The sequence below is a fragment of the Oncorhynchus masou genome, chromosome 24, assembly GCF_036934945.1.
Source record: "Oncorhynchus masou masou isolate Uvic2021 chromosome 24, UVic_Omas_1.1, whole genome shotgun sequence".
NCBI classification, from domain to species: Eukaryota; Metazoa; Chordata; class Actinopteri; order Salmoniformes; family Salmonidae; genus Oncorhynchus; species Oncorhynchus masou.
This window is the reverse complement of record NC_088235.1, coordinates 81293989-81308689: the sequence shown is the minus strand read 5'-3', so window position 1 is coordinate 81308689 and position 14701 is coordinate 81293989. Positions and strand designations below refer to the sequence as shown.

Sequence of the window (14701 nt, the reverse complement as noted above, 5' to 3'; positions counted from 1 at the left end):
AATTTGGAAGGAAGAAGGAGTTTTGCTTTGATGTAAAGTATCCCTGTTCAGTTGGTATCAGTTAAAGAGGCCTGATTCTCTGAAGAGCCCTTCAGAATTGATAGGGAAGGATAGGAAGACTGGAAGAGGAGGGGGGTTTGGTGAAGGAAGAGGGAAATGGATGGAAGGGGAACTAGAGGGGGGAACTACCTTGTGAATACTTTGCGAAGAGCTGTGCCTGAATGAACAGAGAGCTGACACAATAACAATCTGGGTTTTAACATTGGTATTGGCAACACTCTCAATGTAGGACACAGCATAAACATGGACTCGGTCACTGTACACATAAACAGCAACATTCTTCTGAAACAATGACTTTGGCAGATAAAGAGCATTCCACACTTGGCCCTAAAATAAGGACACTGCTACCTTTCAATAGCCAAAGATCTCTTTTCACTAGAGCGACCATGACGGTGATCAAATGTTCAACAGCCAGTGTGTCCTATGGGTTGCCTCAATGCACACTGGAGAGAGTTCAACAGGTCGGTGAGCACGTGGTCAAGGGTTCAGCACCAGGGTAAGAGCATGGCGAGGTGACAGGAATGTGGCTGGGGTGTACTACCTTTCACAGGCATCCTTGTCTCTGCATGTCCTCCTCATAAATCTCTTGATGCAGTCAGCCAGGGATTAGATATTAAATTACAGCCACTGGAGCATAACAAAAATGAATGGGCTCTGTGCCAGGACATCCACATTTCCAACTGATGGGAATGTACTGGCGCACGCACGCACGCACGCACGCACGCACGCACGCACGCACGCACACACACACACACACACACACACACACACACACACACACACACACACACACACACACACACACACACACACACACACACACACACACACACACTCACACTCTCTGGGTGAGAGAGAGAGCTGCATTTACAAAAGTCTGGTATTAGGTCTGAGCCTGAAAGTTTAATTGAAAGTCCAATTTACACAAATATATGAATGTTAGGTTAAGATTCGCCCCTTGAGGAATACTGTGCTAAATAATACTGTTTGGGAGGTGAAGGTGTTTAATGGGAGAGGTCATGGTCCCCCCACTGATCCTCTTACCTCTGAAGTTATTCCTGTCTCCAGGAGGGCTGCAACCACGTATGCTGTCAACGAGATCTTTCCATGGATTCCTCCCTTTAGATGGAGAATAACACTGGTTAATGGTGCTTAGGAAAACATGCACACGCACGCAGGCAGGCAGGCAGGCACACACGCAGGCAGGCAGGCAGGCACGCAGGCAAGCAGGCAGGCAGGCAGGCACACACGCAGGCAGGCAGGCAGGGCAGGCAGGCAGGCAGGCACGCAGGCAGGCAGGCACACACGCAGGCAGGCACGCAGGCAGGCAGGCACACACGCAGGCAGGCAGGCACGCAGGCAAGCAGGCAGGCAGGCAGGCACACACGCAGGCAGGCAGGCAGGCACACACGCAGGCAGGCAGGCAGGCACACACGCAGGCAGGCAGGCACGCACGCACCCGAGCACGCACACACACACACACCTGCAAGTCTTTGTTGAGGATGCGTCCCATGGCGGGGAAGGATCCCTCCTCTCTCTGGTGGTTGATGAGCCAGGCCTTGGCAGCTTGTAGCTCCTCTGGGTCAATGAAGATGAACCCACGAGACTGAGCAAAGGATTTCAACACAAACGCTGTCAGCCTGGAGAGGAGAGAGGAAGAGGGAAGAGACAGAGACAGCGCGAGAGAGAGAGAGAGAGAGAGCGAGAGAGGGATTGGGTCTCTTTCAAGCATGTGCTGACATATCCTTCAAAAATACTTAGCAAACTTCACATCGGAGTTCACATAAACCATTTGAATGGGGTGAAATATTCCCCAACCAGTCACACCTTTTAAATCTCTCAACAGCAACAGGGATGAGTGAGATGGCAGCTGATACATGCCAAACTACACAGCACGTCATGCTGAGAAGATCAAACTACATCAAAATCCTGTCAGGCAAAAACAGACTAACTGACGGAGAGGGGGTTGGAGGGAGAGCAGAGAAGATGAAAGAGGGGAAGATGGAGAAGGAGTGGGAAAAGCGCATATTGTCACCGCAGGATACAGCAGCTGTTCCGTCTCAAGAACAAGGAATTTCACAAAACAAAATCAAGTATGTTTCTGCATGCCGGACTATCCCGTAAGCATTCTGAACTTATACAAACAGCCATCGCCAGGGTTGGCATTCCTAATCTCCAGCAACAGTGTGTGACCTGTAGTTTCTGAACTGGAATCACAGCGGAAATCACAGAGAAGAACTCAAGACCCACAGAGAGACCAATGGTGATGACTGAGGGACCTGGCTAGGCTAATAAACACACGTTCATACATAAACAACTGCCCTTCAGTAACCCCTGCACACAACGGCCAATGCTCTTCAATTACAGACTGGCATTCCATTACAGCATCCTCCCCAGAGCAACCAAGTGATGAGGCAAGCTGCTTACCATAAAAAGGTGAAATAAATAAATAAACCATGTGTGTTTTTCCCCCAAACATACATTTGGGCTGTAACTGAAGGAACAAACCAAGAGAGTAAGAAAAAAAACGCTCTCCCATAAACCACGGTACTAAATCTTCCCTTGCTGGGCCCTGGAAGTTATGTCTCCTCAGAGAGCCAGCAGGGATGGAGTCTTAAGCCGGCAGGAATTTTTATAATGTTAAGTAATATTGTGTCACCGGCTTTAACTGCTAGGCCCCAGGGAGAGGTGCTGGGTAGCGTATAGATGATTTAGTGTGTGAGGAAACGACAGAGACAGAGCTGCTTCCTCCACTCTGGCCCGCTGAAGTCCCTCCCTCCGGGCTTCCACTCCCCTTGTAATGCAGTTGTTGACATGTTTTTCTGGATAGCACACAGAGGTCATTCAGAACAGCACACTGGAGCTGGATCCTGCAACGTCAATGCAAGTTGAAACCGAGGTTTTAATAACTGCCTACAGGAACGACCGAGACTTACTGACAAATACGGCCCATGTTAACAACTCTACAACATGATAAATACCCGGGCTACTGGTTATTTTGATGCAGGTTATAGAAACATATTTATTGTTTGAGTAGCAGTTGTAAAATGTGGGTCATATGAAGTCCAAATAGACTGAGGTTTTCTATGGAAGTACAACACAGAATATGTTTTATCTTCAAAGTAAATGTGGGTCATAATGATAGTCAAAATGATAGTTTCTCAAAGTCAAAATGATAGTTCAAGTTCCTTAAAGTCTTCAAAGGCAGCAGATTACCCTGGTTCTCACACAGTTCTTACTGCAGACAGTTTTAGTTTGAATGAATGACAGAGTGCTCTGTTTGTGGTTAAACCACATGGATACACACACACCAGGGCTTCCATGGCAGTGTGTGTGAGAGGGGAGAGAAAGGGTTACCACATCCAAGCACAGAACAATAACAACCATTCTCCATTTCAACATGTAAACATCTATCAATTCAGCACCCAGTTATCTAAGATCTGGCTTGATAAAAACACCAAATTCCTGCTGTAATCACCCAATGTTTGGCATTGGAGTGGAAATAGATAGTTGAACAACACTGTAGATCAGTTCTCTCCATCTCTGCTATCCAATCCACTCTAGCCTCACTGCCAGATCAATCTCATTCACAGGGAAATGCCTTGCCAGCCTCAACACGTCCTGTGTGTATCTAATCAGGCACCACTGACATAGTCTTGAAAACCAGACCCTAGGAGCATTTGAAAATTGTGGGAGGCAACGCAGATATCTAGAGTGACTACCAATAACAGACCCACAGTGTGGAGCTGTGGAACCCTCCATTGGGCTGCATATTTACCCCAGGCCAGGGTATTAAGTAGGCTACGGGGTTTGAGGCGGTGGAGGGTGGTGATGGTGGGGGTTCTGCAGATTACAGCAGCATGTGGCTCTCATTGGATCCAGACGGAGACAGGTATGCAAGCGATGCCGGAAGAGGGGCTGCCACGTCCGCTCCAGGCCCCACCACAACACCCCCACCTCCAATCCCGCAAAGATATGTTGATATATCCCAACACCACCCCCCTAAACACACACACACACCAGTGGTATCTGCATCTGCCTGAGAGGCAAGCAGGGGTTAGTGATGAGAACCAGCCCCTCCTCATCCTCAGCTCTGTGTCCCGAGGTCCTGTTCAACCCACAGGGACAGACACAGAGACCAGAACAGAGTAGACCAGAGTAGAGTAGAGCAGAGTAGACCAGAGTAGAGCAGAGCAAAGGGTAGCAGAGTAGACCAGAGTAGAGCAGAGTAGAGTAGACCAGAGTAGAGCAGAGTAGAGTAGACCAGAGTAGAGTAGAGCAAAGTACAGCAGAGTAGAGCAGTGTAGACCAGAGTAGAGCAGAGTAGACTAGAGTAGAGTAGAGCAGTGTAGAGCAGAGTAGACCAGAGTAGAGTAGAGCAGTGTAGAGAAGAGAAGACCAGAGTAGAGCAGAGTAGAGTAGACCAGAGTAGAGCAGAGTAGAGCAGAGTAGAGCAGAGTAGACCAGAGTAGAGTAGACCAGAGTAGAGTAGAGCAGTGTAGAGAAGAGCAGAGTAGAGTAGAGCAGAGTAGAGTAGAGCAGAGCAGAGTAGAGCAGTGTAGAGAAAAGCAAAAGTAGAGAAAAGTAGAGTAAAGTAGGGCTAAGTGCCTTGGCATCAGCCAGACCCAGCATTAGCCTATGGAGACATTACTGCCTGTGTCATTATGTACAATCTTTTCATTAGGTCCTGCAATTTCCGCTTAGATACAATTTTACAACTGGAATACATTAACACTGCATTAAGAACGCTGTTTACCTGCCCATAAATGACCTGTACGAATGACTAACTCTGGAGGCCAAACAAAAGGTGGGTTGTTCTGACATATAAACACCAAGCTGATGGATTCATAAAGAGTTTGTTGCTACAGGTTTACATAAGGTTCAACATCTGTGTCCTGCCATGTGGCCCGTGACTCCAAAACCGACGCTTACACTATTATGACCGTTACACTTCATATCTTCTTAATATCCTCTTCCCGCATATGGAGGTTTCAAGGGTTTTCATGGAAAAGTTGAATGATATTACCAATTACACCAGAGCAGTGATTCAATTGTTTTGGACAAGACATGGCCTAGTTCCAGGTTCTAGGGCATGTCGAAAGTCAAAAAGCTTTTTTCGTTAAGTGGCCTAGAGCATAGCAAGCTCCTGTGTCTCCAGTGGTGGTAGGGGTCTGAGGAGGAGGTTGGGAGGGGGGGGGTAGTCAGTGTAGGCTACATACAGAGGTGCTACTTCGCCCCTGGGCCAAAACAACCAGGGGCCATTCTGTTCCATATGCATTAACCCTCTTTAACAGCAAATAGCTTACTGGAGCCCCACGGCTGCCTTGGGAACCAATTAGAAGTTTGTGTATGATTCTCCTGGGTTTATTTAACCTACTGTTTCACAGTCTGAGCTCTATTAAATATCATAATACCCACATCAACTAGTAAATCACCCTGAAGGTATGCAAGTGGCCCGAATATGCAAGCAGAACATTGGAGCCTCTCATTCGCTCCGTATTCACTATTCCAAATATTATGACATGGTCGTGGCCGCCTGCCTGCCTCCAGGGATGTGTAAACATTAAATAAACACTCAGCAAGCATAACTCAGACCGATTTAAACACAGGAATATGAGGGTATGAATGTTGAACATGCGTATACAATGTTACTGATAAGAGCTCCCATTGTTTCTGCCAATAATCCACTTCAGGTCAGGGTAAGTGGAGGAGCGGTATGCAGTGTTCAACTATGTACCATCGGGAGTGAACTGATGTGCAGGATGTAAACCTAAGTGAAAAGTAAAGGACTTACTGAGGGATGTTAGCCTAAGGAAAGAGTAGAGGACTTACTGAGGGATGTTAACCTAAGTGAATAGTAAAGGACTTACTGAGGGATGTGAAAAGTAAAGGACATACTGAGGGATGTAAACCTAAGTGAATAGTAAAGGACTTGCTGAGGGATGTACACCTAAGTGAAAAGTAAAGGACTTACTGAGGGATGTAAACCTAAGTGAATAGTAAAGGACTTACTGACGGATGTAAACCTAAGTGAATAGTAAAGGACTTACTGAGGGATGTAAACCTAAGTGAATAGTAAAGGACTTACTGAGGGATGTTAACCTAAGTGAAAAGTAAAGGACTTACTGAGGGATGTAAACCTAAGGAAAGAGTAGAGGACTTGATGAGGGATGTAAACCTAAGGAAAGAGTAGAGGACTTACTGAGGGATGTAAACCTAAGTGAAGAGTGAAGGACTTACTGAGGAATGTAAACCTAAGTGAAAGGTAAAGGACTTACTGAGGGATGTAAACCTAAGTGAATAGTAAAGGACTTACTGAGGGATGTAAACCTAAGGAAAGAGTAAAGGACTTACTGAGGGATGTAAACCTAAGTGAATAGTAAAGGACTTACTGAGGGATGTTAACCTAAGTGAAAAGTAAAGGACTTACTGAGGGATGTAAACCTAAGGAAAGAGTAGAGGACTTGCTGAGTGATGTAAACCTAAGGAAAGAGTAGAGGACTTACTGAGGGATGTAAAACTAAGTGAAGAGTGAAGGACTTACTGAGGAATGTAAACCTAAGAGAAAAGTAAAGGACTTACTGAGGGATGTAAACCTAAGTGAATAGTAAAGGACTTACTGAGGGATGTAAACCTAAGGAAAGAGTAAAGGACTTACTGAGGGATGTTAACCTAAGTGAAAAGTAAAGGACTTACTGAGGGATGTAAACCTAAGGAAAGAGTAGAGGACTTGCTGAGGGATGTAAACCTAAGGAAAGAGTAAAGGACTTACTGAGGGATGTAAAACTAAGTGAAGAGTGAAGGACTTACTGAGGAATGTAAACCTAAGAGAAAAGTAAAGGACTTACTGAGGGATGTAAACCTAAGTGAAGAGTGAAGGACTTACTGAGGAATGTAAACCTAAGTGAAAAGTAAAGGACTTACTGAGGGATGTAAACCTAAGTGAATAGTAAAGGACTTACTGAGGGATGTAAACCTAAGGAAAGAGTAAAGGACTTACTGAGGGATGTAAACCTAAGTGAATAGTAAAGGACTTACTGAGGGATGTTAACCTAAGTGAAAAGTAGTAAAGGACTTACTGAGGGATGTAAACCTAAGGAAAGAGTAGAGGACTTGCTGAGTGATGTAAACCTAAGGAAAGAGTAGAGGACTTACTGAGGGATGTAAAACTAAGTGAAGAGTGAAGGACTTACTGAGGAATGTAAACCTAAGAGAAAAGTAAAGGACTTACTGAGGGATGTAAACCTAAGTGAATAGTAAAGGACTTACTGAGGGATGTAAACCTAAGGAAAGAGTAAAGGACTTACTGAGGGATGTTAACCTAAGTGAAAAGTAAAGGACTTACTGAGGGATGTAAACCTAAGGAAAGAGTAGAGGACTTGCTGAGGGATGTAAACCTAAGGAAAGAGTAAAGGACTTACTGAGGGATGTAAAACTAAGTGAAGAGTGAAGGACTTACTGAGGAATGTAAACCTAAGAGAAAAGTAAAGGACTTACTGAGGGATGTAAACCTAAGGTAAAAGTAAAGGACTTACTGAGGGATGTAAACCTAAGTGAAAAGTAAAGGACTTACTGAGGGATGTAAACCTAAGGAAAGAGTAAAGGACTTACTGAGGGATGTAAACCTAAGTGAATAGTAAAGGACTTACTGAGGGATGTTAACCTAAGTGAAAAGTAAAGGACTTACTGAGGGATGTAAAACTAAGTGAAGAGTGAAGGACTTACTGAGGAATGTAAACCTAAGAGAAAAGTAAAGGACTTACTGAGGGATGTAAACCTAAGGTAAAAGTAAAGGACTTACTGAGGGATGTAAACCTAAGTGAAAAGTAAAGGACTTACTGAGGGATGTAAACCTAAGGAAAGAGTAAAGGACTTACTGAGGGATATACACGTAAGTGAAAAGTAAAGGACTTACTGAGGGATGTAAACCTAAGTTAAAAGTAAAGGACTTACTGAGGGATGTTAACCTAAGTGAAAAGTAAAGGACTTACTGAGGGATGTAAACCTAAGTGAAAAGTAAAGGACTTACTGAGGGATATAAACTTAAGTGAAAAGTAAAGGACTTACTGAGGGACGTAAACCTAAGTTATAAGTAAAGGACTTACTGAGGGATGTTAAGCTAAGTGAATAGTAAAGGACTTAATGAGGGATGTAAACCTAAGTGAGAAGTAAAGGACTTACTGAGGGATGTAAACAAAAGGAAAGAGTAAAGGACTTACTGAGGGATGTAAACCTAAGGAGTAGAGGACTTACTGAGGGATGTAAACCTAAGTGAAGAGTGAAGGACTTACTGAGGAATGTAAACCTAAGTGAAAAGTAAAGGACTTACTGAGGGATGTAAACCTAAGGTAAAGTAAAGGACTTACTGAGTGATGTAAACCTAAGTGAAAAGTAAAGGACTTACTGAGGCATGTAAACCTAAGTGAAAAGTAAAGGACTTACTGAGGGATGTAAACCTAAGGAAAGAGTAAAGGACTTACTGAGGGATGTAAACCTAAGGTAAAAGTAAAGGACTTACTGAGGGATGTTAACCTAAGGAAAGAGTAAAGGACTTACTGAGGGATGTAAACCTAAGTTATAAGTAAAGGACTTCCTGAGAGATGTTAACCTAAGTGAAAAGTAAAGGACTTACTGAGGGATGTAAACCTAAGTGAAAAGGAAAGGACTTACTGAGGGATATAAACTTAAGTGAAAAGTAAAGGAATTACTGAGGGATGTAAACCTAAGTTATAAGTAAAGGACATACTGAGGGATGTTAACCTAAGTGAATAGTAAAGGACTTAATGAGGGATGTAAACCTAAGTGAAAAGTAAAGGACTTACTGAGGGATGTAAACCAAAGGAAATAGTAAAGGACTTACTGAGGGATGTAAACCTAAGTGAAAAGTAAAGGACTTACTGAGGAATGTAAACCTAAGTGAAAAGTAAAGGACTTACTGAGGGATGTAAACCTAAGGAAAGAGTAGAGGACTTACTCAGGGATGTAAACCTAAGTGAAAAGTAAAGGACTTACTGAGGGATGTTAACCTAAGTGAAGAGTAAAGGACTTACTGAGGGATGTAAACCTAAGTATGACTAACTTGGGGGTGTAGACCTAAGTGAAAAGTAAAGGACTTACTGAGGGATGTAAACCTAAGTGAAAAGTAAAGGACTTACTGAGGAATGTAAACCTAAGTGAAAAGTAAAGGACTTACTGAGGGATGTAAACCTAAGTGAAGAGTAAAGGACTTACTGAGGGATTTAAACCTAAGGAAAGAGTAGAGGACTTACTCAGGGATGTAAACCTAAGTGAAAAGTAAAGGACTTACTGAGGGATGTTAACCTAAGTGAAAAGTAAAGGACTTACTGAGGGATGTTAACCTAAGTGAAGAGTAAAGGACTTACTGAGGGATGTAAACCTAAGTGATGACTAACTTGGGGGTGTAGACCTAAGTGAAAAGTAAAGGACTTACTGATGGATGTTAACCTAAGTGAAAAGAAAATGACTTACTGAGGGATGTAAACCTAAGTGAAAAGTAAAGGACTTACTGAGGGATGTAAACCTAAGTGAATAGTAAAGGACTTACTGATGGATGTAAACCTAAGGAAAGAGTAAAGAACCTACTGAGGGATGTTAACCTAAGTGAAAAGTAAAGGACTTACTGAGGGATGTAAACCTAAGGAAAGAGTAAAGGACTTACTGAGGGATGTAATGCTAAGTGAAAAGTAAATGACTTACTGAGGGATGTAAGCCTACGTGAAAAGTAAATGACTTACTGAGGGATATAAACCTAAGGAAAGAGTAAAGGACTTACTAAGGGATGTAAACCTAAGGAAAGAGTAAAGGACTTACTGAGGGATGTAAGCCTACGTGAAAAGTAAATGACTTACTGAGGGATATAAACCTAAGGAAAGAGTAAAGGACTTACTAAGGGATGTAAACCTAAGGAAAGAGTAAAGGACTTACTGAGGGATGTTAACCTAAGTGAAAAGTAAAGGACTTACTGAGGGATGTAAACCTAAGGAAATAGTAAAGGACTTACTGAGGGATGTAAACCTAAGCAAAGAGTAAAGGACCTACTGAGGGATGTTAACCTAAGTGAAAAGTAAAGGACTTACTGAGGGATGTAAACCTAAGTGAAAAGTAAAGGACTTACTGAGGGATGTAAACCTAAGGGAAGACTAGAGGACTTACTGAGGGATGTTAACCTAAGAGAAGACTAGAGGACTTACTGAGGGATGTAAACCTAAGTGAATAGTAAATGACTTACTGAGGGATGTAAACCTAAGGGAAGACTAGAGGACTTACTGAGGGATGTTAACCTAAGAGAAGACTAGAGGACTTACTGAGGGATGTAAACCTAAGGGAAGACTAGAGGACTTTCTGAGGGATATAAACATAAGGGAAGACTAGAGGACTTACTGAGGGATGTTAACCTAATTGAAAAGTAAATGACTTACTGAGGGATGTAAACCTAAGGAAAGAGTAAAGGACTTACTAAGGGATGTAAACCTAAGTGAAAAGTAAAGGACTTACTGAGGGATATAAACCTAAGGGAAAACTAGAGGACTTACTGAGGGATGTAAACCTAAGTGAATAGTAAAGAACTTACTGAGGGATGTTAACCTAATTGAAAAGTAAAGGACTTACTGAGGGATGTTAACCTAAGGGAAGACTAGAGGACTTACTGAGGGATGTTAACCTAAGGGAAGACTAGAGGACTTTCTGAGGGATGTAAACATAAGGGAAGACTAGAGGACTCACTGAGGGATGTTAACCTAATTGAAAAGTAAAGGACTTACTGAGGGATGTAAACCTAAGTGAAGAGTAGATGACTTACCACATGCTTCCAGAGGAGTCCCTCTCTCCAAAGGCACTGTAGGATCCATCCTGGCGCTTATAGGTCAGCTGTCTCTGGTACCCTGGGATAGTACAGGGGAGAAGGAATTAGTGGGTTGATGCTAAAGTACTTTTTCATTAATACTGCTATCCAAACTAGTGCCCAGATTCATAAAACACTTACGCAAAAACATAAGATTCTTAAGAAAAAAATAAGAACTTCATAAGATAGTCTATAAGTGCAATTCCTCAACAATATCTTAAGATGTAATGATTTTCTTAAGAACTTCTCAAATATCTTCTTACAAATTGTTTGTTGCTAAGCAACCATTTTAGCTAGCTATCTTAAACTATAAATGTAATAACATGTATATAAGGAAACTATGTCAATATGTTACTATTCCCTCTGCTAAAATGTACTGGAATGCAGCCCAAGTGAACTGGAAAAAAGGGTAGTTGTTATTTGGTAAATATTGTATATCTAATAAGGTGAAAGAAGTATCATACAAACTCATTCATAGAATCTACCCTATAAAGACCTTTATTATACACAGATTTAAAATAGCTATTGATAACAAATGTGTATTTTGTGATTGTGACCCAGAGACTCTTGACCATTTATTTTGGGACTGCTCTTATGTCAGAAGATTTTGGTGTGAGTTGGAATCATTTATTTTAAAAGAAACAACTATTAATGATAATTTGAAAGACTCTGATATTATGTTTTATTTTGAACCAAATGATATGAACCCTGAGTTAACTTTCATTGTTAGTTTGTTTGTCTTTCATGGAAGATTATTTATCCATAAAATGAAGTGGGCAGAAAACAAACCCCTTTTCACATTATTTAAGATAGAATTGAAATATTATTTTGAAATGATCAGTAAATGTAAAAACAAAAAAGCAATATGCACCATAAAAGTACTTAACAAATTGTTTGTATATTTCTGTTTTTTTGTGTGTATTTGTTGTGTTTATAATAAAAAATAAATAAAAAATATATATAATTTTTTTTAAATCATGTTAGCGTATTTCTTACTGAGATTACTGTTCTAAAACATGTTCTTGGGTTTAAAATAATCAACACTGAAACTTTCAGTGGAAGTCTGAGTGAACAAAACATGCTTTCATTAGCTTTTTTCTCACTACCCTGAGTTTAAGACAAGGGGAATTAACAATATTTCCAGGAACTTTCTTTTCCAGAATCTAATTTCTTCTCAACTTTTTGCTTAAGGAGAAGAAACATAAGAAATTACGCAATAACATTTCCAATAACCTTTCGAGGAATAGCAACTTTTCTTAACTTTCTTCTTAAGTCTATAGTTAATTCAGGAAAAATGTCAGCTAAGAAGAAATGTCTTCTTAAGAAGGTTTTGTGAATCTGGGCCCTTGGTGAATATCAGAGAAACACTGTTTTAGAACTAAGTGGACAGTAAATGCATTGATGATGATCTTCACAGGGGTAACTGACATCACCCAACGGGAATATCTCAAGGTTCTCAAGGTAGCATTTGGCTCTAGGTCTCAAAGCCCTTGAACTACTTGATCTCTCCGGTGGTTACCTTGCAGCAAGTAGTCTGTGGCCTCAGCCTCCACCTCAGGGCTGAGCTGCCTGGTCTTCTGCAGGTACTTGAGGACAAAAACATTGGGGGCGAAGTGGATCATGTTCTGCTCTCCACAGCCGAAGGGCAGCCGCAGCAGCTTGTCCAGGTTGTTGAGGGTGGGGCCCATCACGTCTCCTGGCACATCACAAAACACAATATACAAACTGTTCAGCAACACTGCTACACTGCCTCACATAAAGTTAGTTTCATTAAGATAACATCTCTTCTTCAACACAGCTGCAGGGTCAACAGTATTACAAATGGTAGGCTACAACTACTTCATCAAACGTCATTCAGAGAGAAATTATTAATTCCAACTCTAATTAACCACATGGACAAGGTATGTCAAAATGAATAGGAGGAGGAGAAGCAGACATTCAGATAACGGAAATGATAGGTGTTTAAGAAGGATGAGAAATAAATGGTGTCCCTCCTCACCTATCATGGAGGCAGTGGCGGTCTCAGAGCCAGGCACCACGTTGTGAGGGACGCCCAGGGTGAAGGCCTCGTTGTGGTTCTCATCAGTGTCCTCCTTCCTCCAGATCTTAAACTCACCCACCGAGCCCCAGCCCGTGGAGAAACCTATGTGACGCACCTGGCCAGGGAGGGGGCCAGACCACTGTAGGATCACCGACTCATTGGATGGCTGCAAACCATGTCCGACCTATCAGAGATTGATTTGAGAGATTTTAGGTTTTTGACTGGAGTGAAAGAGTGAAGTTGTCCCTAACCACTGATGCAGGGTCAGGTGTCTTTCATTGACCTAATGATTAGGAGGGTAAGGTATCTGATTCTAAATCTGTTCTTAAGGGCAACTTCTACCTCGAGTACTGGTCAAACTCAGAGAGATAAACCAGGATCTTGTAATTCAAATTCTATGGTTGTTACAACAATGTGTAGTGACTTGGTTTTTGCCAGGTTCAAATGAAAGCCTGACACGATATAAATGTGGTTCTGAATTTCACCCTGATTAAATGAATATCTAATAACATGATAGAAATAAGTGTTTGCTAATGCTGTATAGAGGAAGCCCCTGTGGCTTAAGGTCAATAGTAAAATACTGGAAGCCAATAAGATTCTACTTAAAAAGCCATTTGGGTTGCTTTTGCATTTCAAATCCTAGGCACATAAAGTCCATTTCCAAGAGTTGGCAACAGCAGCCTGCATCACCTTTTTCCTACATCCACTCAATCTGTATTTCCAAATGAACAGTTGGCACCCTGGGTATTTCTAGGCATTTTGTAATCACATTAAACCAAAGACCATGCAGAGCTGAAAATGAAATGCAATCAGTCACTAGAAAAATAAATGAATCTTATTGGGCCATACTGGGTTCTAGTGCAAGGTTTTAATTGCTCCCTTTGGTGAATGGTACGAGGCTAATGCAGTTTTCAGGCCCGTGTGCCAGGCCGCTGCCTGCGGACGCCACAGATCACAGAGTGTCCAGCCCGTTAAGCGTGACCTCACAGGCATGTCATTAAAAGTGGCGCCAGTCCTCTTGACTACACAGCCCCTGTGCCTGTCCAGTCGAACACTCCCTCTCTTACTACCCCAACTCACTACTATACTCTACCTCAAGCCCTGACTTGCTGACTGACTGAGTGACTGAGTGACTGTCTGAGTGACTGACTGACTGTCTGTCTGATTGTCTGACTGGGGCTCTATGTTGGAGATGCCACAGTGGATCTGTATAGGATTCATATGAGGACACAAATCCCAGAACTCATTTCTAGAATAGATGCTACAATAACCAAGAGAACTAGGCTTGACCACCCCCCCCCCCCCTCTCACCTGCACCACGCCACCCTTCCAGCTGACCCAGAAGCTGCGGAACTCATCCCAGGAGAGGATGCCCGGGGTGGGGGAGCTGACCACTGGTTCACCCATCTTGCCCAGGGAGATCCAGGAGCGGGTGTTCTGTCTGCCCCCCAGCACAATCTCCAGCATCTCAGCACAGTCGTGGGGGCTGGGTGAGAGGGCAAAATGGGCATCGTTGTGGGTCTTCACTGCCACCTCAAAGTGGGTCATCTTGGCCGGCTTCTTCACGTACTGGTACTCATACTTGTTGGGTGTGGAGATGTGGATTCGCTCTGAGAATAAAAATGTCAGATTCACATTAAATTGTGGCCCAGTGCAGAAAATAAACCAGACTGTAGAGACAGAAAGGTATTGGGTAACACTTCAAATGTATTTGCTCTTATACCCTTGTTGTACTATAG

The 14701-nt window shown here is 42.6% G+C and overlaps 1 protein-coding gene across 2 annotated transcripts in view; it reads right to left on the bottom strand.

Moving 5' to 3' along the window:
- Window positions 1-14701, bottom strand: part of LOC135512797 (C3 and PZP-like alpha-2-macroglobulin domain-containing protein 8) — a 53368-nt gene that overhangs the window by 17884 nt on the left and 20783 nt on the right. For both annotated transcript variants that reach the window (XM_064935184.1, XM_064935185.1), the window contains exons 24-29: window positions 14274-14572; window positions 12921-13146; window positions 12441-12617; window positions 10880-10961; window positions 1544-1700; window positions 1105-1179 (exon numbers count right to left, since the gene is read on the bottom strand). In XM_064935184.1, the coding sequence (XP_064791256.1) occupies window positions 1105-1179; window positions 1544-1700; window positions 10880-10961; window positions 12441-12617; window positions 12921-13146; window positions 14274-14572 (1016 nt within the window). The remainder of the gene's footprint in view (window positions 1-1104; window positions 1180-1543; window positions 1701-10879; window positions 10962-12440; window positions 12618-12920; window positions 13147-14273; window positions 14573-14701) is intronic.